The sequence below is a fragment of the Silurus meridionalis genome, chromosome 4 (assembly GCF_014805685.1).
Source record: "Silurus meridionalis isolate SWU-2019-XX chromosome 4, ASM1480568v1, whole genome shotgun sequence".
NCBI lineage: Eukaryota > Metazoa > Chordata > Actinopteri > Siluriformes > Siluridae > Silurus > Silurus meridionalis.
Genome location: NC_060887.1, coordinates 10088311 through 10111367, shown reverse-complemented (window position 1 = coordinate 10111367; position 23057 = coordinate 10088311). Strand labels below are relative to the sequence as shown.

The 23057-nt window shown below is 37.7% G+C and overlaps 1 protein-coding gene across 1 annotated transcript; it reads left to right on the top strand.

Moving 5' to 3' along the window:
• Nucleotides 1-1048: 1048 nt before the first annotated feature.
• Nucleotides 1049-22988, top strand: nbn (nibrin). Its single transcript, XM_046846888.1, has 16 exons — nt 1049-1234; nt 5504-5622; nt 6471-6598; nt 8060-8219; nt 9186-9289; nt 11451-11568; nt 15124-15314; nt 16253-16350; nt 16462-16600; nt 17159-17461; nt 17574-18192; nt 19320-19385; nt 19739-19900; nt 19977-20090; nt 20233-20282; nt 22541-22988. The coding sequence occupies exons 1-16, from the start codon at nt 1177-1179 to the stop codon at nt 22569-22571; spliced, it is 2460 nt and encodes an 819-aa protein (XP_046702844.1). The 5' UTR covers nt 1049-1176; the 3' UTR covers nt 22572-22988.
• Nucleotides 22989-23057: the final 69 nt, after the last annotated feature.

Below are 23057 nucleotides of genomic sequence, written 5' to 3'. Positions count from 1 at the left end.
GAGATTTCTTTCTGACCTTGCAATCCAGTTCATCCCAGAGCAGCTTAATAAGATTTAGGTGTGGTGACTAGTCAGGCCATTCCATACATCTCATCTACATGTATATAATGAGTAAAGCATATTCACCAAATATAAACAGAAACCTGTGATGTGGAACATGTATCTCATCCAAATCCTGTTGTTCTTGTTTAAGGTGACAGTTTAATGAAAATTAATATTGTTAAATGAACTAATTTGTTGCATATAAACAAAACACTAATGTAACTAAGTAAGCATACATCTATCATCAATAAAGAGATACTGATAGTAGTAGTATAGTATATTTTAATAATATAAAGTAAGGATCATGAATGGGGTAAAAAAAAAAAAAAAAGAATGAATCAAGAAAATTGCTTCAAAATGAACAATAGAGATAAAAGAATCTAGGAATTGGTAGGGCTGTTAGATGGAAGAGAAAAACCATCCAAGCTCTGTGAAATCACTCGAAATGATGTTCAAAACACGTTACAGTCTGATGAAACCACGTCAGGGCTTTGCGACAGAAAACCTCATCGATTTTATAAGGGTTTTAACGGTTAGAAAAGTAAATGTGGGTCTTTATTGGTAAATTAGTTGCTTCTTATTGGTGGCATCTAGTGGGTACCACTAAGAACCAATAGAACAACTTAGATTACATAAGCTATCTACTGAAAAAAATTCCAATACCAATATTATTTAAACCTTTAATGATTTAACAATATGCAAAAATACTACGTAATGGAAATATTTTGGTAATGGTTACTAGCCTATGGTTTTTATAGGAATTTGTACTAAAAACCATTTGAATTTCTATGATGTTTTCTACTGTTTGATATTTTTTAAGATGGTTGTGTTAAGTGCAAAAACAAGATCCAAGATCCAGTCATCCATAGAACCCTGTGAAGCATGGTGGTGGCACTATGATGCTATGGGGCTGCCTTTGTTCAGCTGGTACTGAGACCTGAAAGATAGGGTTAATAAAAATAGAGAGCTGAAGGCTTTTATTTTGAAACCGGTGTCTTTCTCGGACTCCGGATGTTGTAAAGTTGGCGCGACTCTCCTGCTAGAGAAGTGTGTTGTGTGTTTTGTATCTGGCAGAAAACCGAAAGTTATCCATAAGTATTTACGCGTGTAAGTTTGAAGATTATGTGACAGTGCATGTGCATTGAACGCACTGGAGCAATGTGGAGGCTACAGTCTGCAGGATCGGTCACAGGTAGACATTGTTGACATGTGTAGAAAGCTTAAGTGTAATATATCTTATTTAAAGGCTTATAAACTCTTAGTCATAATGTATAGGTAATGTCATAGTCTTACTAGACCTGGTAGTCCAAGTCCATGATCATGTAGCCATTGTCCACCTGGATACCATGATGCCAGTAACCTTCAGTATCAGTTTCATTTTCAATGCATGTTGTTGAAGCAAATGAATCTCCCTAAAATATGCTATAATAGAGTTTATTCTATTATCATACAATATAGAAATACTATATAATATACTATGTGTGTACTATTATATAGTAGAGTATTATAGGGTGATATAGTACATTATAATAGGCAGTTTGTTTATGATGTACCATAGCCCTTTACTGTCTCATTAGTATAGTATAATACAGCATTATATTTAATTGTATAATATTTTTTAAATATTATATAATTTACCATATACTACTAATAATAATGGTTTAGAGACAGTGGCATTGAGTAAATGCCACTGTTGCGCATGTAGGTCGTTTTAGAGACAAGGTGAGGGAGGTGAGATTGAGATGGTTTGGACGTGTACAGAGGAGGGACATGGGGTATATCAGTAGGAGAATGCTGAGGATGGAGCTTCCAGAAAGGAGGAAAAGAGGAAGACCAAGGAGGAGGTTTATGGATGTGGTGAGGGAAGACATGCAGGTAGAAAGAGGCAGATGTAGAGGATGGTGGGGGGGGGATATGTATGAATGTATCCTGGCTGAACATCTACCATATTGAACACAAGCAGAGAAAAGATGATGATGATGATGATCGGGTGATCAGGAATGTCTCTGTTCTCAGTCATGTTTACATCAGTGACTCCCTCTGTCTCATCCATGGGCTGAAATGAGAATAAAAAATATTGAGCTTGTCACCAAGAAGATTAAAACTAAAGTAACGAGCCTGTTTACAAAATGTAAGAAGTAGAAAGTACAGATATGTGTGTAAAAACTGTAATAAATTTAAAGTAAAAAGTTGTCTAAAAAATAAATAGTAAAGTACTGATACCAGAAAAATCTATTTAAGTACACTAACAAAGTATTTATACTTTGTTACTTTCCATCTCTGTTATTATAGTAGGTAGGATAGTATATTCTATTAGTATATACACTATACTGCCAAAAGTTTGTGGACACCTGGTCATAAGTTTGGTATGTGCTTTTTGAGCATCACATTCCACATTTGGTTCTAATTTGCTCAATCTCAATCTTCTGGGAAGATGTTCCACTAGATTTTGGAGTTTGCTTGTGGACATTTGTGCTCATCACAAGGGTTCTGCTGATGAAAGTTAGGTAAAGGCAGGTATTGATGTAGGTGAGGTGAGGAGACCTGGGGAGAAGTCAGCGTTCCAATTCACTCAACATTTATTTATTTTTTTATCATACTGCATCTAAAGGCATTCTGTACAATTGTGTGCCTCCAGCTTTGTGGTTTGGAAAAGAACCACATATGGCAGGAAAGGTCAGGCGTCTGCCAATATAGTGTATACCATAGACTGTATATAAGATCATTTACAGTGCACCCAGAAAGTATTCACTACACTTTACCTTTTGCACATTTTGTTATGTTACAGCCTTATTCCAAAACGGATTAAATTCATTATTATCCTCAAAATTTTACAAAAAATACCCCATAATGACACTTTGAAAGAAGTTTGTTTGAAATCTTTGTAAATTTATTACAAATAAAAACAAAACAAAAAATCACTTGTACATAAGTATTCACAGCCTTTGCTCAGTACATTGTTGAATCACCCTGAGCACCAATAACAGCCTCAAGTCTTCAATTATGATGCTACAAACTAGTGCACCTACTGTTGGGCAGTTTTTCCTATTCTTCTTTGCAGAACCTTTCAAGCTCCATCAGGATGGACGTGAAGCATTTTTAGCCATTTTCAGATCTCTGCAGAGATGTTCAGTCAGGTTCATATCTGGGATCTTGCTGGGGCACACAGGGACATTTACAGAGTCATCCTGTAGCCACTCGTTTGTTATCTTGGATGTGTGCTTAGGGTTGTTGTTTTGTTAGAAGATGAACCGTCTCCTCAGTCTGAGGTCCTGAATCAGGTTTTTATCAAGGATGTTTCTATACATGGCTGCATTCATCTTTCCCTCGATCCTGACTAATGTCCCAGTTCCTGCCGCTGAAAAACATCCCCACAGCATGATGCTGCCACCACCATGCTTTACTGTAAGGATGGTATTGGCCAGGTGATGAGTGGTGCCTGGATTCCTCCAGTCATGATGCTTGGCATTCAGGTCAAAGAGTTAAATCTTTGTTTCTCATGGTCTGAGAGTCCTTCAGGTGCCTTTTTTCCCTTTATTAAGGAGTGGCTTCCATCTGGCTACTCTACCATACAGACCTGATTGGGGAGTGTTGTTGTTCTTCTGGAAGGTTCTTCTCTTTTCACAGAGAAACACGGCAGTTCTTACAGAGTAACTATCAGTTTCTGGGTCACCTTCCTGACAATATCCTTTCTTCTCTGATCGCTCAGTTTGGTCGGGTGGCCCGCTCTAGGAAGAGCCTAGGTGGTTCCAAACTTCTTCCATCCTCTGATGTTGAAAGCCATTGTGCTCATTGGGACCTTCAATGTTGCAGAAATGATACGACCGGCATAAAAAAAACTGTGTTGTTTTTTGTTCGTTTTGCTAGCTTAGAGGTTTGAATTTAGCGGTAATGTATTATGTGTTAGCGGCCAGAGCAGCCCCTTTAAGAAGGTAGCGGATGGAGGTATGACATGTGACCGAGGCAGGAATCTTGACATGCATCAAGAGTGAGTTATAGACAGATGTGGTGGAGAGAATCCGGTAATTTTCCCAAAATAAAACATTGTTCAGAATCAGATAATAAATAAAACGGAAATAATGTACGTGACAAAGCTAAAATGTGACAAAGCTAAAATGCTTCTTTTTTCAAAGAAGAACTCACATGCACTTTCGAAAAGCCAGAAGTAATCGTAGTTCTGCAGGCTTTAGGATGATACCTTTTTATTTGACCTAAAAATTACATTGACTTAATTTTATTTAAAAAAGCACCTGATGTAGCATGATTGTTTTACTTGTTGAACTAAACATTATTTGATTTAACATTTTGGAATCATTTATTTACACTTTATTGCCAAAAGTATTGGGTCACGACCTTTCCTGCTGTATGTGGTATTTTTCCAAACTGTTACCACAAAGATGGAGACACACAATTGTACAGAACGTCTTTAGATGCGCTCTAATAAAATTTAGCATTTACTTGAACTTGGAAACTCAAACCTGTACCAGCATGGCAATGCCCCTGTGCACAAAGTGAGCTTTTTAAAGATCTGGATTACATGCTTTGGAGAGGGAGATCTTGAGTGGTCTGCTATAGAGCTCTGATCTCATCCCTATTGAACACCTTTGGGATAAATTGGAAAACTGACTGCACCCCAGGCCTCCTCACCTACATCAATACCTGCCTTTCGTAACACACTCATGACTGATGAACACAAATATCCATAAGCACACTGCAAAATCTAGTGGAACATCTTCCCAGAAGAGTGGAGGGAATTATAAGAGCAAATTGGGACTAAATGTGGAATGCAATGCTCAAAAACCCCAATACCATACTTATGACCAGGTGACCCAATACTTTGGGCAGTATAGTGTATATAGCCCACTTTGATTTTATTTAGTTTCACTGGTAAAGACCTTTTATATTAACACCACATTTAAAAAAAAAAAAATGCCAATTAACATCTTTGTTACTTGGAGTGTTGAATGTGTTTTGATTGTGTTTGGATTATGGAACTATGCAGTTGTTGCCTTTAATTTTACACAGTTACAGTTAATGTTTGCATTCAAGGCAAGTTTCAACCCAATTTAAAAACAAAAGCTAAACGCTTTTGTCAGAACCAAAACCCAGTTTGGCCTGTTAAATACCGAATAAATATCTAGATTTTTTGTTGCTTGATTAAAAAAAATCAATAAATGTGTTGCATTTAGAATTTTTAATTAAAACGGTCAAACAGAAATGCGTGCAGCATTAATCCCGCATTAATACAATTAGTGCCGTTAAAATGAATTTGCATTAAATCGTTATTATTGCGTTCATTTTGACTTTTTTTATTTAAAAAATGGTTGATTAATTGGTTATCGGCAAGTACAATTCAACTAAGCTATTGGTCGACTTCTAGTATACAGTATAAAATACTATAGTATAGCGTTTTTTGCTTTATGTATGTATAGTGTATTCTAACGTGATATTTGCCTTTTAGGCCCAATCTCTTTGTTCGCTGGTAAGGAGTATGTAGTGGGCCGTAAGAACTGTGACATCCTTTTATCCAACGACCAGTCAATCAGCCGTGTGCATGCTCACATCACTGTCACCGAGCAGGTGAGAAATCATATATATTTTCATTTACACACTGTGTGGAACAACACAATACTGAACTATATCATCATCATAAACGGTTGCTGCTTTTATTCCTTTTTTTATGGAATTAACGTTATTCCTTTATCTCTTTTAATTTCCTCTAAAACAAAACGTTCCAGATCTCAGATCTTTGGGGTTGAACTTGGGATCTTGATGTGTGCAATTTTGATTGACAGGGTGTCCCTAAAAGTCTCCATACATATGAGACACTTTTTTTTTTTTTTTTTAAAAAACAAAACATCCTCTACATGATCACCATTTCTTTTTTCATAAGCACCCACACAGTCATCCCTTCAAACTTCAGTTCTGACAGCATCCCGGTTAAACCAATAAGAATTATAAATAATCTTACAATTTTAGATAATGGGAATTATTATAGGAAAATTTATTATCTATATTTTTGTGTGCTTTAATGCTCTCTCAGCTACAAGGAAATCCTGTGGTGGAAAACTTACGAAGCACAGTGAAGACACCTTGAATAATTTTTATGTAAATGTATAAAATGATCTATTAAAATTACCATTTAAATATTAACATTATTATTTTTTTTTTTCATAAAAAAATCAGATAAAGGTTTCATTAATTTTCTGGGGTTTTCTATTGTTTTTTTTATTTTTCTATTATTAAGTACTTTGAAATCATTTTTCACTTGATGTCCTGAAACTATATCTTTTTCTATTTTGAAGAAAGCCACGTGCAAAACGATACCCCGAGCCATAATACCTGTGCTAGCATGTTCAGCAGATGGTGTAGTTTCCCTTATTACTAAGTGATGAAGCTATTTGTTGATTGTGTTTATGATTTCGCAGGCTGTCACGGTGAAGGACAGCTCCAAGTATGGCACTTTTGTCAATGAAAATCGCCTTGAGACCGACTCCACCACGACTGTCTACGCTGGAGATAAAATCACATTCGGGGTTTTTCAGAGCAAGTTTAGGTGTGTATTCTCATTGGCTTGAAGGTGTTAAAACAGTTTGGTCTATTCAGCATTCTGCATGCTAATAAACAGCTGTAACCATAGCAAAACACATTTAGACTTCTATTCAGAACGAGGCAGTTAGCGAGCTGAATGGACTATTTTTGCATGCCGTTTAACTTTTATGTTGAATGTGATGATTTTGTATCCACTGAGATGAGACCAATTTGATGAACTGAAAAAGAAAGCAATAAATGTAAAGAGAAATGGTGAAATAGTTCAAACCAAAAGCTTCATTATTAATAGAGACACTGCACAGATGCACATAATCTACACAGTTACACAATTTAAACAAACACACAATGTCTCTTACTCACCCTCTTGCTCTCACACACACACACACACACACACACACACACACACACACACACACACACACACACACTTTAATACCTATTTATCTAATTCCCTTTATTGTAATCTTATCAAACTGCTTTCTTCCTCTTATCGTACTGTTTTATTTCCGTGTCATTTTAATGAAACCGATCCATTAATTTGATCCAGTCGGTTTTGTACTGCAAACATTAGTGACCGCTTGAACTTGTCAATCCTGGCAAGCGACTGTGATATCAGCAGGCCAGATGGCTGTTGGACCACTTTAATGCTTGATGTGGAGGTGAAGAACCACCCTTCTGGAAACACTTAGTCCTTTTCTATTTTGTTTATATGCAACTTGGTAATTTAACGGTTTGAAAATTTGCTTTGACCAAACAAATATAGAAATGTACAGATGTTACATATTCATTCATATACATTTCGGTATTTCTTTCTCTCTTTATTCGCATGATTCACAGCTTTACACTCTCTGGGCTTTCAGACGATTTGTTTCTCCAAGCATTCAGCTAAAATACTTCGTTATGGCTTTTGAACAATTTGCCAAAGGAGTTCTTCACTAGTCAGGAATTTCTTTCTAATTTTGTGATCCAGTTAATCCCAGAGCAGTTAAATAGGATTTAGACGTGGTGAATGGGCAGGCCGTTTCATGATCGATGACGCTCCAGCTGACTGTTTGCACTTTGAATAACACTCACAGAGCTTGGGTGTATGCTTCCGGCGATTATCCTGTTTTATGGGAAATTTGGTTCAGATTAGCCGCAGTCTAGATGGATGTAAGATCTTCTGTTAGAGCCAAAGAAATGCTACATTTGGACTCATCTGTCCACAGAACTCACTCTCAGTCCTTCATTGTCCAACTATTGTGGGTTTTTACATTTTACATAGTTTGGTACATATAAACAAACGGTACATGCATGTGTCTCAAAAACCATAAAAGACTAGCTATTTCCAAACTATATAGCAACGCTTTATGTATGCGTCATGACTGTGTCAACAACCAACACAGAGTTTTTCTATATTATATTACCTTATGTCATATTGTCCATTATGCTCATTTGTATTAACTCTCTTTTTATTTTCTCTCAGGCTGGAACTGGATTCTGTAGTTGTTTGTTCATCATGTGTTGATAATGAAGGGAAAGCAAGTCTCTCCAGAGAGCTCCAGGCTCTCGGGGGCCGCCTGGTCAACATGTGGACTCAGGAGTGCACTCACCTAGTCATGCCTACTGTTAAAGTCACCATTAAGGTCAGAAACACATCAGCTGGAAGGTTCAACCCAATGAAAAAATAAACAGCACAAATCATACTGTACAATCAGTTTTAACCCAAGGAAAGTGCCCTTTTTTACCGTATTTTTCGGACTATAAGCCGCTACTTTTTTCCACGATTTGAACCCCTCGGCTTAAACAACGAAGCGGCTTATTTATGAATTTTTCCTGGGTTTTTCCCGGTTTCACAAAATTCAAGCCAAAAAACTGAGCGACATAACATTAGACCAATGAAATTTCCGAACGGAAACGAAAAAACGCACCTCACCTGTGTTCTGAGCTGCACGGCTTTGGGGAGAAAAAAATTTTTCTTTTTTTTTTTAAACGCACGACGATGCCAAAAAATAAACTCTCGATAGAAATAATTGTGAAAGGAAGGAGGAAGACAGTGAACAATGGCTTTCTTGGTAGGCTACTGTTTAGATACAAGCCTTTGTAACGCGTTGAGTCTGGGTGAAGGGAGAGCTCGCTAACTCCAGTTGCAACAGAAATCATATAAGCACAGACAGGTTTCCAAAACTCGTGCTTTTTTATTTTTCTTGGCAACAGCGTTAAGGGTTAGTCAAAGAAACTTAGAAATGAGCATCAGAAAATAATAAGGACATATTCCTCGGTCTTGCACACATGCAGTAATAGCGGAAAAATGCAGTGCCAGGCTATTCCCAAAATACCGCTATGCTCCTAATGGAAGCGCAACATATTTCACCCGTTATTTTAAAATTCAGCGGGTGCGGCTTATATATGGGTGCGCTTTATAGTCCGGAAATTACGGTATATATCCAATTTCAAAAGTAAAGCCTGAGTAACTTTCATTTGCAATACATGTCGTTGTTTTTTTTTGTTTTTTTTTACAGCTCTGATCATACTGTACAAAATGTCCTTACTGTGGTTAAAAATCTACGCTAATGCACAGATGCTAAGTGAAACTGTTGCTGTGTGTGCAGACCATCTGTGCGCTCCTGTGCTGTCGGCCCATAGTGAAACCTGGGTTCTTCACTGAGCTCTCCAGAGCTGTTCAGCAGAGGGAAAACCTTCCTACAGTGCAGAGGTACCACTTTCTCTCTTTAAAGTTGACTCTTGGGTTTTGAAAAACCTGTGAATCAGTTAGTCATTTTAATGAGGATCAACTTCAGGAAGTCAGGAACTAATTAAAGAACCAAGCAAAGCTCTCTCTCTCTATGCTGTGATGCAATAATTACCTGTAAGAAAAAAAATACACGACATGGATAAACGTTTATAGACACCTGACCACATGATTGGTATGTGCTTTTTGAACATTTCATTTTACATTATTCCCCATTTGTCGTTATAATAACCTCCACTCTTCTGGAAAGACGTCCCACTAGATTTTGGAGTGTGCTTGTGGAGATCTGTGCTACTGATCAGGGTACTGATGTAGGGTGAGGAGGCCTGGGGTGCAGTCAGCATTCCAGATAATCCCAAAGGTTTTCTTGAGAGTATAGCTGTATAGTCAAGTCAAGTCAAGAGGCTTTTATTGTCATTTTTACTATACACAGTGGTACACAGTAAAAACGAAACAACGTTCCTCCGGAACGCTGTATAGCAGGCCACTCAAGATCCTTCATTTTAACCCATGTTCAAACCATATTTTCTTCGAGCTGGCTTTGTGCCCAGCTGCATTGTCATGCTGGAACAGGTTTGGGTCTCATAGCACAAGTGAAAAGAAACTGTAATTCTACCACATCCAAAGACGTTCTATACAATTGTGAGCCTCCAACTTTGTAGTAACACTTTGGGGAAGAACCACATGTGGCTGGTAAAGTCATGTTTGTCCATAGAGGGTATATCAGAGTTATGCTTCCATGGGTTTTATCTTTGGTTGCACATTAGTACACTGTAATATTCTTGCCTGAGATTAAGTGCACACACAGACACACACATTATTACTTGAAAACTTTGTTTCATGCAAGTCATACTAATGAATTCGACATAATGTAGTTGCTTCCTGACTTATGCCTGTATTCCACCCTGTATGTTGATAAAAAAATATTTATAATATATAAGTTATCAAAGTAAGCAGTTTAACTAGTTACTAGCCAAATGATTAAGGAGGTTTACTAATTAATTTACATTACAGATCAAACCTTTTTTTAAAAATAGACCATTCTTAATCATTTGAACCCATAAAATCGCTCTAGAAAATACTGACATCTCGTTCCGAAGGTAATGTAGAACATGAATATTGTTTTCCTCTTATGACAAGAAAGACTGATTAATATGCATATATATATATATATATATATATATATATATATATATATATATATATATATATATATATATATATATATATATAAACAAAACAAAAAAAAACAGATGTAAGGTCGGAATCTCAATGCACAATTGTTAATAAGCTTGACACAAACAGGGCTGTGGATGTGATGAACAATCTCCTCCAACAAAAGCTTTTTCTACCCTGAGGATTTTGATGTGCATCAAGCCGAAGGCATTCTGTGAACTATGGGGCGATTAAGGGGAAAAACATTAGTCATAGAAATCAATCAGTCTCACTCATTTCAAGAGCCAAACCCTAATAGCTTTGCAGAGAAAGCGATAATTAGTCTGTTCCCAATCACTGATATGTTTTCTGAAAAGGAATTCTCTTGAACTTGAATTTAGATCATGCAAGTAATGCAGACACACCTTTTGTAAATGAAAGACCTCGGTGCTTTCGTTTTTTCCAGGCGAGTTTGCTACAGGCTATCTGTCTAATTCTTGTCTCAGTTTTGTAATACAGAGAGAGAAAGCCCTGCTTTCATGTTGTTGAGACATGAAAATGTCAGACAGGCTAGCAGTGTAAGCTGTACAGGATATTTAGGGGCTGTCAGTCAGTATGGTCCTGAACAGACATCATATACCTCCCTGTGGCTCTGCAGCTTATGTTAACATTAGACTCTTCTGTAGGTATCTGTAGATGGTACCATTTTTCCCAATTATTTTCACTTATAATATGGTTTTATTTGAGCATTGTTTGTCCATGCATGCCTTGTAATTTGCTAATTTGTCCATGTATGCTTTTTTTGCTAACATTTTGCTGAATGTGAACCCACAGCAGCGGTTTCCATCTCTTTTCTGGTCCCAGAACCAATAGATTTTTTCCTTTCTGTAATTTATTGGAATAAGTACAATAACTCTGTCTTTCAGTAAAACATTCTTCTTATTAATTGTGGACGTGTGCATGTGTCCAGCTTCAGGCCTGAGATCGATGAGCCGAGTCTCAAAAAAGAGAAGGTGGACCTGGAACCCCGTCACGAGAGAAAGACTTTGTTTGCAGGCAAAACCTTTGTCTTCCTGAATGCCAAACAGGCAAGTTATGCATATTTATCTGAATGTTAAAATTATTATTTTTTTTTACATATTTGCCCAGAGATTTTTGTTGGGAGTGATGAGGATCGACAGGATTTGAAATGAGTTTATTAGAGGGACAGCACATGTAGGACGTTTTGGAGACAAGGCGAGGGAGGCGAAATTGAGATGGTTTGGGCATGTGCAGAGGAGGGACATGGGGTATATCGGTAGGAAATTGCTGAGTTGAGGTATGGAATGCTCCAGTTTTAAAGCCACAAATGTCAAATTTGGACTCATCTGTCCACAGCGCTTTTGTCCAGCCATTCCCCACAATTATTGTTTGTTTTTGGCTTTTATTTAAGTTGTTGCATATAAACAAATGGAACATGCGTGTATCTCAAAAAAAAAAAAAAAAAAAAAAGCTTTTGACAAGCACCGTGTGTGGTTGTTGTGACTCACAATGTTTACCTTTTAAACTAGTGTCCTTGTGGTTATCCTGTCTGTTCATCCTGAAGTCTTTTATATTTGTCAGTAGTGAAAGTGCTTGTGAGCACCATATTTACTGCACTGAGCACAGAATAGGGAGGTGGAATGATGCTGATTATGTGGAAAGGACATAAGGACATCTGAGGAAACGCCCTCAGTCTCCTCTCCAGCATACTGCGACTCACAGTGATGAAGGTTTGCACTGATCGTAGAGTGGATGTTCATTTAAGTTTTTGCTGTATTCCTGTAAATCAAGTGAGTCGACTTTCCTTCCATTAACGACATCAGCAGTATAAATATTATGTCGAAGGCCATGTCCAGCTAAGTCTTTTTCTAATCAGTGCCGAGTCTGTGGTCATATACTTAAGGAATCAATGGTCAGACAGTGTTTATGAATAACCTTATTTAGTCTGTTAAATGGGAATTTGTGTGTGTCCGAATTTTTTTTTGTTGAGATTAATACTCGAAAGTGATCATGCTGTCGGTCCTGCCCTTTACTGAAAGAGAACATTCACAAGAACTGTGGGAGCATATCTTATTACATCATTGAAATAATGAATGTAACCTATTAAGTGGTCTTCAGAAATATGTGTGAGGTGGATGCTGTCTGAAGTGTTTGACATTATGCTTACACTACATGGTAGGGTTCTAATGGTACACAAAAGTCTGTTACATAGCTCAGTTTTTACATCATTGTTCTATTAAATTTTGGTACAGTTTCGTATTTTTTAAATATATATATATATATATATATATATATATATATATATATATATATATATATATATATATATATATTTTTTTATATAAAATGCCTGCTTGGTTTAAAAAAAATACATGATTATAAAAGCAAATAAATCAAATTATTTAATACATTTATTTGTATTGTATTGATTACATTTTAACAAGATTCTGGAAGGTGAGAAGATGCCTGAGGAATGGAGAAGGAGATTTGCACACCTGCAGTAACTACAAGGGAATTAAGTTGATCAGTCACACCATGAAGTTATGGGAATGAGGTGACCATCTGTGAGCAACAGTTTGGTTTTATGGCGAGGAAGAGCACCACAGATGCCTTATTTGCTTTGAGAATGTTGATTGAGAAGTATAGAGAAGGTCAGAAGGAGTTGCATTGTGTGTTTGTGGATTTAGAGAAAGCATACAATAGGGTGCCGAGAGAGAATTTGTGGTACTGTATGAGGAAGTCAGGTGTGTCAGAGAAGTATGTGAGGGTGGTGCAAGACATGTATGAGGACAGTGTGCCAGCAGTGAAGTGTGGAGTAGAAATGACAGACTGGTTCAAGGAGGAGGTTGGACTGCATCAAGGATCGGTTCTGAGCCCTTTCCTGTTTGCAGTGGTGATGGACAGGTTGACGGACGAGGTCAGACAAGAGTCTCCCTGGACTATGATGTTTGCGGATGATATTGTGATTTGTGGTGAGAGTAGAGAGCAGGTTGAGAAGAGCCTGGAGAGGTGGAGGTACATGCTGGAGAGAATGGGAATGAAAGTCAGCAGGAGTAAGACAGAGTACATGTGTGTAAATGCGAGGGAGGGCAGTGGAGTGGTGCGGTTGCAGGGAGAATAGGTGGAGAAGGTGGAGGAGTTCAGGTATCTGAGGTCAACACTGCAAAGAAATGGAGAGTGTCTTAGAGAGTGATTTGTGATAGAAGAGTATCTGTAAGACTGAAAAGGAAAGTTTATAGGACTGTGGTGAGACCTGCGATGTTGTATGGTTTAGAGACAGTGGCATTGAGTAAAAGACAGGAGGTGGAGCTGGAGGTAGCAGAGCTGAAGATGTTAAGGTTTAAAATACATGTGTATAAGAGTGTGTGTGTGTTTCACATTTACGATTTAATTTTCTCAACTCTTCTACTTATTTCAGCATACTTTAACAAATATCTGCATTTAAGGAACACACAAGATAGTTATTTATTTTTTCATTCAATTTATTTATTCATAAATTAATTCCTTCCATCCGTCTTTCATTCACGCCCCCGATATGCAGAATTGTCAGAAATATTTCCTTTTAGGAGACATTCTTGAAGATGTACGTAAATATTTCTGGTACGGACCACTATGACACTGTACTCAGAGTTCGAGGCGGAGACTAAACACATTTGTGGTCCACCACTTAATACATTTGTAAGGAAACAGATTTTAACTATTTTCTGCACCTAAAACGAGGATTGCATTTGGTACATGTGCACATTACTCAAGGTCCTCATCGATACCGGTTCGGATTAAAAATGTGTACATACCTCTGTTACATGGACAAAAGTACAAGGACACCTGACATTTCCAGCCATATGTGATCCTCAATTTGTTTCCTCAAATTGTTACCACTTGAACTAGGAGACCCAAACCTGTTTCAGCTTGACAATACTCCTGTGCACAAAGCCAGCTCCATGAAAATATGCTTTTTACATGGGTTGAAGTGGAAGATCTTGAGTGGACTGCTGTAGAGCTCTGACCTCAACCCTATTGAACATCCTTGGGATGAATGTGAACGCTGACTTCACCCCAGGCCTCCTCACCTCACCTACATCTGAACCTGACTTTACTCACACCCTTGTGGCTGATGAACACAAATCTCCACGAAACACATTTGAATCCACAAAATGCACATATGAATCTTATGCTCAGGTCTTCACAAACCTTTGGTTATTTAGTGTTGTTGAATGTGATTGGTCAGAAGATATTTTTCCGACAATTTCTTTTGGCTGTTAATTCTGACTGCAATGTTTTTTAGTTTTTTTTCCCCTCATTTTACAACATTGTCATTTCTATAGTAACGGGTAATGAAAGAAATTGCAATTGCATTAAACAAAACATCAGCAGGAGTCTTCAGTGACAGGGTTTTGTTACAGTCAGAGGTAAAACTCTACCATTTGCTGAAAATACTATAGAAGCTTCCAGAAGCTTCTGTCCAGTTTTCACTTTGATGCACTTCAGTTTGTGCATACTGAAAATCTGATACATATTTTGGAGATCGTTCAGTTCCCAGTGAGATTTCATCATAATTGGATCGAGTTATAGATCCCATTGTGAAATGCAACTTTTAGTTTTATTTATTTATTTTTCTCCAGATGAAACGTTTAAGCCAGGCCATCGGTTTTGGAGGTGGAAAAAGCCAGCTTTTGGAGGAGGGATCTCTGCCAGTGTCACTTCTAGAGTCCACAGCAACTTGTGTTGTTGATGTGATAATGGGATCCTCCCAACCGCTCATGAATTCTACAGCCAAGAAGTGGGCGGAGTCTGTCAGCTTGATTCTACATAGGTAGCTTGAGAGATGACCATTCTGTAGATTTAATTATTATTATTATAGTTTTTTTATAAAAGTAATTATTTATAAAAAGCTTAAAGTATTGCACAAAAGATTTGAAAGATTTTACCCTAACTTTTACCTGACCTGATTGAAACCTTAATTTGATCTGATTGTAAACTTTACCTGACCTGATCTTAACCATTTACCTGACCTGCAGTAAATAAAATGAAATAAAACATTAGTACAGTAAACAGGATTACATTTGAATAATAAGAGATTAAAATAAACACCATCAGATTGAAAACCTGTTTGCGTATAGTTTTCTGAATGGTAGCATTTTTTTGATAGCATGTTGCCCAAAAAATTTTTTTCCCTGAATGGAATCATTTTGAAGAGATTATATTAGAAATATTATACTAGCAGAATACCATATACAGTAACCCTCCGCTTTACCGCGTTTCGAATCTCGCGCCCCCGGTTTATCGGAATTGCATTTGCCACATAACTAATTTGTTTGGCTGATTTTCCTGGTCTCTCTGGCGGAGAGCACGATAGACAAAAAACATAATCGAGTTTTATGTTGAAATAATGAAATAAATTAATACAAATATAATTTTTTATTATAAAATGAAGTAAAATATTAATACAGTACAGTATTGTATACATAAAATAGTGTTTTCGGGGTGGGGTCCGTTTATCGCGTTATTTCGTTTATCGCGGGCGGGTTTGGAACGTAACCGTCGCGATAAAATGGGGGGTTACTGTATAACTAATTACTGGAGCTTTTCTAGTTTTTAATCATATTAGCCATGTGTGGCTGTCTTAGCCAGTGTTGACGTTTGAAGTCAGTGAATTCTGGGTTGTTGGTTTTTTTTTTTTGCCACAGCGATAATGTCCTGCCTGATTCAGCACTCTTATTCCCTCTCTTTCAATCTCTCTTGCTGGCACAGGAAAGGTTTACGTTTCATTGCTGAGTCAGAGATTGGATTGGCTGCCATTTATGTCAATAAGCAGACATACTGCAATCCCTGCTCCCCTTTGGATTCAGGTTGGTTCCCACACACAGACACACAAATACAGTTTATTATTACATAAGATATTATGATGCTGTTTTGACTGTCCATAAGCACATCTTTTTTTTGTTTATTGGCCTTTATAGAATCTAGTAAAATGAGGCCAGCGATGCCTGAATCCATGCTTTCCCAGAATGCAGCTGTGGACGAGACTACGCTTCATGGAGCATCCCTAAATATCACTGCTTATGTGGTTAATACAGAGCCATCTCAGGGTATCAGCAGGTTGGACATTTTGCTTTGACATCATCCCTCATAACGTCAGAAGATTTTGTTTAGGGCTTATCAGAGACCATATAAATAATAGAACTGCAATATGCATGAAGTGTGGAGAAAACGTCGATAAAGCGATGTTTGCTGCTTGCTTTTTTTATTCCCTGCCAGCTAAAAATACTCTGAAAATACACAGAGTCTTAGATGAGAAGAAATGAGAGTCTTTGAAGTGTTTTTTTATTACAATCAAGCAGGAGCCATGTATGTTTATTCAGTTGATTTTGCTTTTAGTTGTGGCTTCTGCTCGGTTATCCATCACCCACACTGGCCCTTTTCGGGTAATATTAAACACTCCATCTGTAGAATATTTGTATGAGATCATTGACCTCATCAGGAAGGTGAATCACTTTCAAAAGAACTCCAAGATGAAAGAAAAGGAAACTCTGCAGCACTAGCGCAGCATTATTAGTACCAATTAATCAACTATTTGATCTGCATTTTGCAGATGTTTTAAAAATCGAATCCGTCTGGGTTCAAGCCTTTTGGAAATTTTTATTTTCTCTTTTGTAGGAAGGAAGTGTCCATGTATGGGGCCACGGCTGTAGGTGAGACTCCAGAAAAGCGCCCTGTGTATCCACTGGGTCCAACAACATCTAAGAAAGCACCAACGGCGACAGAGCCTACAGCTGCCTTCTCTGAGCCTGTGTCATCATTCAGCAGGGTACAAAATGAACCGAAAGCCAAATCGGAGAGCCAGAAGAGTGATAAATGTGCTAAATACACTAGCTCTTTGAACAACAGTGCCACAGTCAAAAAATCCCCTCAGAAACAAGCGTCACTCAACGCCTACTTCAAGCCAGCCAATAAAAAGAGGCAAGGCCCTAATATTGCAGCAAAAGACTAAGTATCTTTAAACGTTATGGAAATGTGGCTTTTATTTCATCGTTTAATATAACAAGAACAATTGTTTGTGATGTTATTGCAGGCTGCGTGAAGGCAGCAGCGAGTCTGAACACTCGGACGCCAAACTCTCCAGGCGAGAGGATGAGGGAAGAAAGGAGATGGTGAACTCTGAGCTGGTTCCTTCTCTACAAAAATCGTCCGTCACCAAATTAAGCTCACAAACAGCCCAAAACAAACAAGACCCAAACCCACGCTTAGGTTTAGGTCTTGGGACAGATTCCAGGTCAGTAAGCAGGCGACAAAATCTGAGCCTGAATTCAGATTTAACTACTAAAAAGAGGAAAGAGCCGGAACAGGACCCTGTAGCGACTGCTGATTTAGACGTTTCTCTGGAAGAGCTCGAATCCATCATGTCTGAGGATATGGACGAACCTCAGCAGCCCACAGCCCAAAAGAAGCAGTGTTTGAATGAAGGGGAAAGAAGCACAGCTATTGTAAGACAGGACTCTAATGCTACAGGCAGACAGCAGCAGAGAGCACCGAAACAGCAAAGCATAGTTAGTACAAGCCCGAACTCTGAACAGGACATGGAGAGTTCAGCGAATCAAGACCGGGGGAGGAAGTCACACCACAGTTTAACTCTCAGAAATGATAGATGTGAATCTGCACATGTCAAAGAAGAAGAAGTTTCTTTTCTTTTGGTGAGAGAAGTCCTACATTCTCTGTTTTCATTTTATTACATGTACATTTATGGAATTTGACAAATACACTTAACCTGAGCGACTTAGTACACAAACCATATACTTGAGTAAAAGTAAAGATACAGTAGGTAAAATACAACTCGAGTAAAAGTAAAGGTGCTCCATTTAAATTTCACTTGAGTAAAAGTACAAAAGTATTCGCCTTCAAATGTACTTACCATTTTTTCCGGACTATAAGCTGCTACTTTTTTCCCACGTTTTGAACCCCACGGCTTAAACAACAGCGTTACGGGTTAGTCAAAGAAACTTAGAAACGAGCATCAGAAAATAATAAGGACATATTCCTCAGTCTTGCACACATGCAGTAATATCGGAAAAATGCAGCGGCAGTCTATTCCCAAAATGTCGCTCTGCTCTTAAAGGAGCCACAACATATTTTACCCTGTTACACCATGTAACAGACACTGTCTTTCGTTAAAGCCTGTGTAAAGTTTATTAGTCTCAGTGTAGACTGCGGCTTATAGACAGGTGCGACTTATTTATGTTTAAAATTAAAATCTTTGTCAAATTCAGTGGGTGTGGCATATATATTTGGGTGTGCTTTATAGGCCGGAAATTACGGTAAGTATCCAAAGTACTATGATTTAATTGGCTATAATGTTCCTTTTGTCATTTTTGTCTCAATATTCTTTGCTTTATCAAGAGTCTATGTGAAAGGACTGATACTCTTAGCACACCAATCTATTAATAGAATGATATTTATTGGTCAAACACTGATTGATATCTACTAAAATTATCATTAGCCTAAAATCTTTTGAACCACTAAAAGTCCACACGTGTTGTGGCAAGTTAGTCAGTTCTTATCCACTCAATAATAAAAAGGAAGGACCGATTTCACAAAATATTGTAAAAATTAAGATATTTGACTTTGAATTATGGTGAAGTTATAGTAAACATCACCCCAAATACTTAAGTAAAGTACAAATACTCAAAAAAGCTATTTAAATTCAGCAAAATTGCCAAATTTCAAGACAATTTTAATTATGTGACGTACACTAGGGATTCTGTAGTTGTTTTTCCCCTCTCTGGCTGCTAAGATTGTTGATGTTGTGGAATTTTATTGATAGGAAACCAAGATCCAGAGCGGCTTCACCAAACCCAATGAGGAGGTTGCAGTAAAGGAAGAAATCACGGTAGTTTTTTTTTTTTTATTATACTCAGCCAGTATTTAATCGATTTTACGAAATGATCAATGCTATGTTTATAGATTACTTGCAGTAAAATGCAAACCTGATCGGCTGCTCTGAAAATTGGGCATTAGATAAAAGGGTTTATAAATATAAAATCAGAGAAAATATAAGAAAACGAAAAAATGTATTCAACAGTGATAAAGTGGTAGTTGAAAATAGTGCAAATATTTTCTAATATTTCAATGTACAAAAGGGAATATTAGATGCTGATAGTAATATAATTGATATAATAATTTTTATATATTATAGAATAATAATTATAATAAAATTTAAAATGATGTTTTTATCCTGTGTAGGCCTCGAGCTCAGGCTCTGGTCCTCAGAAAAATCCTGATCTTCCTAGTAGGCTTTTGCAAGTCCAATTTAAGTCCCTGACTGTGAGCGTCCCCAGCAGGACGAGAAGCGAGCCACTGCAGTACCGCAACGCCAATGGAATGAATTTCAAGCGCTTTCGTAAGGTAAGAACAGGCCAGGTTATTCTGATAAATACGCACTGCAGTGTAAAGTTACTCTGCATTATACTATTCGTTTTAGATCCCAGTTCCTGGACTTCATGGGTTACCCAAAATTATCGGTGGCTCCGATCTGATGCCTCACAACCGCACCAAAAACTCTGAACTTGAGGAGTGGCTGAGGGATGCGGCTGAGGTAAGAGAGAAGTAGACACAGGGGACAGAATTCTGACTGACCTACAAATGAAAAAAACAAATAATAAAAAAAAAAAAAAAAAAAAAAATCCAGATCCTATTATCAGTCTAGTTCTGAGATTTATATCGCTGTGTTCTTTCAGCAAGAGAAACAGCAGGAACGAGAGGAGTCTCTGGGCGATGATCTGTTCAGGTATGAGTTAGTTTTCCTTTTGTTTAAATGATTATTATGGTTATGGTATTATGGTTCTTATGGTCGCTGTGAAACTGGAATTGAGGAGGCGTAGAGCTGCGCTGTATTTATTTTGATGTATTCTTTCTCCCATACGTCTTGCTGTTTCGCTATCCTCTAAACAATAAGGCAAAAAAAAACATTCCCGTTCACGGACGCAGGCTCGGCAGCACTCTGGCACGAAAAAGGTTTCAGCGCTTGCTCTCTCTTGTTTGGGCTTTTCAGCGTCTCACCCAAAAGACATGCACTGATTCATTAGATTTCCCCATCGCTAAGCCAAAGTTTTCCAGAAATCGCTACAGCGCCTTTCAGGATTATTTAGTGATTTTAGAAGCAAGCGTTATACAACCTACACATGCACAGTCAGTCATGCATACCAGGCTGAGTATACTCGCAGAACACATTTACCTCACTCAGTGCCTTTTGACCCTGCCAAATCAAGGTGGATCTACACAATAGCGCTAATCTGTCATGGCATGCAGAGGTCCAAAGCCTGCTTTTGTATGGGTAAAGCCAGGCTCAGACAATAGCGTGCTATAGCGCATGAAATGGCGAGGCAGCGGAAAGAAAGAAAGCAACGGCCTTTTTAATTCTTTAAGGTATTATTGTTAACACTCGTACTCACCAACTTTAATGATACCTCTTTATCAAACAGGATTTTCTACACATTTAGAATGCCTTAGAGTGCTTTTTGGCAAGATATTAGACACTAGGAGGCCTGCAATTTGTGGAAAATAATCATTAGCATGCTTATAGATATAAACTATATGAACAAAGGTTAGTGGACACTTGAGCAAAAGATTCATGTAATTTTTCGAACATCTCATTTCACATTTAGTTCCCATTCGCTGTTATAAACCTCCACTCTTCTGGGAAGATGTTGGAGTGTCCTGTGTGGAGTTTTGTGCTCATTCAGACACAAGGGTGTTAGTAAAATCAGGTGCTGATGAAGGTGAGGTGAGGAGGCCTGGGGTTGCAGTCAGCGTTCCAACGCATCCCATAGGTGCTCAAAAGGGTTGAGATCAGAGCGCTATAGCAATTGATTTTCCACTCCAAACCATGTAAACCATATCTTAACCATAATCTGGGTTTGTGCACAGGGGCACTGCCATTCTGGAACAAGTTTGGGTCACCCAGTTTAATACTACTGTAGCCAAAGACATCCTATACAATTGTGTGTCTTCAACCTTGTGGTAACTTTTGGAAGAACCAAATATGACTGGAAAAATCTGGAAAAACTAGAAAGTGCAAAAGTACTGATAATAAAAGCCAGAGCGTTTATTTATTTATTTATATATAATCCATTAATTGTTCATTAGGCTTTGTTTATGGTTTGTTTACCATTTCTATAGCAACTACTGTTGCAGGGATGTATATGGCAAAGTATGAGAAAAGAGAGAATGAATATAAACCTGTGATTTCACTTATTTAAAATCCGTACTATTGTCCAAATAATTAGCAGCCCTGTAGTCTACAGTATGTATTATAATAATAATAATAATAATAATATTGAATTTTATTTTTTTGTTCTAAGGGTCTTTTGGAGGACTTTCATGTGCATATGTCTTGCAAAAATGGACAATATATCTATGGTGTAGTGTGCATAAATAGTGTGAATTATATCTTTGCGTAACATAGAAGGTCTGATAAGGGTGAGAGAGAGAGAGAGAGAGAGAGAGAGAGAGAGAGAGAGAGAGAGAGATTTAATCAAACCTGAGAAGAGATAGTTTGTTGAAGGCTGATGGTTGTTGCTTAGAAACAGAATGCAGCTGAAGTGTAAGTCTTGCGTTAAAGTGGTGCCATTTCTCCTGCACACACAAACACACACGCACGCACACACACACACACACACACACACACACACACCAGGCTTGCTTGCCTTCAGCCACCTATAACTGTTTGAACTCTGAATCATAATGCTTAGTCAATTGAGCATAGAAAGGGAACATCACATGAGGACAGATACAAAAGTACAGTCAATGTGACTTCTAGGTCTCTCTCTCTCTCTCTCTCTCTCTCTCTCTCTTTTGTACTGCTCGCTTTTTCTTCCTCCATCCCTTCGCTCCATGTTTAAAGGCTCAGATGGATGTTATTTAAAGCGGCTAGTTTTCATTTGTGAATCAATGTTACAGTGACGGTTAATTGTTTACAGATTTGTCACAGAGCTTCAGTTTTTTTTATTTTTTTTTCCTGAAAGTCTGTTTTTCTTCTTTTTGTAGGTACAATCCAAAGACTACCAAAAGACGATGAAGATAGTTTTCAGACAGTTTTCCTCACAGATCTCACAAACTGTGCGTAATAAATAGCACCTATTGAAAAGCAGATTCTTTCCAAGACCAACGATTGTTACGTGCTATTGATAAAATAGCATTTCTGACCGATAAATCCCCACACACACACACACCTTTTTTTTGACAGACACTTTATCAAACACTACAAATCCAGCGTGTTGAATCCTTGCTGGCGAAAACCTGCCTGACAAAATGAAAGTTTCGTTTTAAGCATTTCTGTAATCGAATGGAAAGCTTCGAAGACCTAAAGAAATGCAGGTAATTGGATCAAGTTGATCAAGTTTTGTAATGTACATAAAGACAAACAAATCGAACAAACAACAAAATATTTGAAACATTTTATTTGCCCCTAATAAAATTACCTTTACAAAACAGGTATCAAACCTTTCTTTTATTATTATTATACAAGCATGAGCATTTTTTACAGTTCAAAACTGGAGCTTGA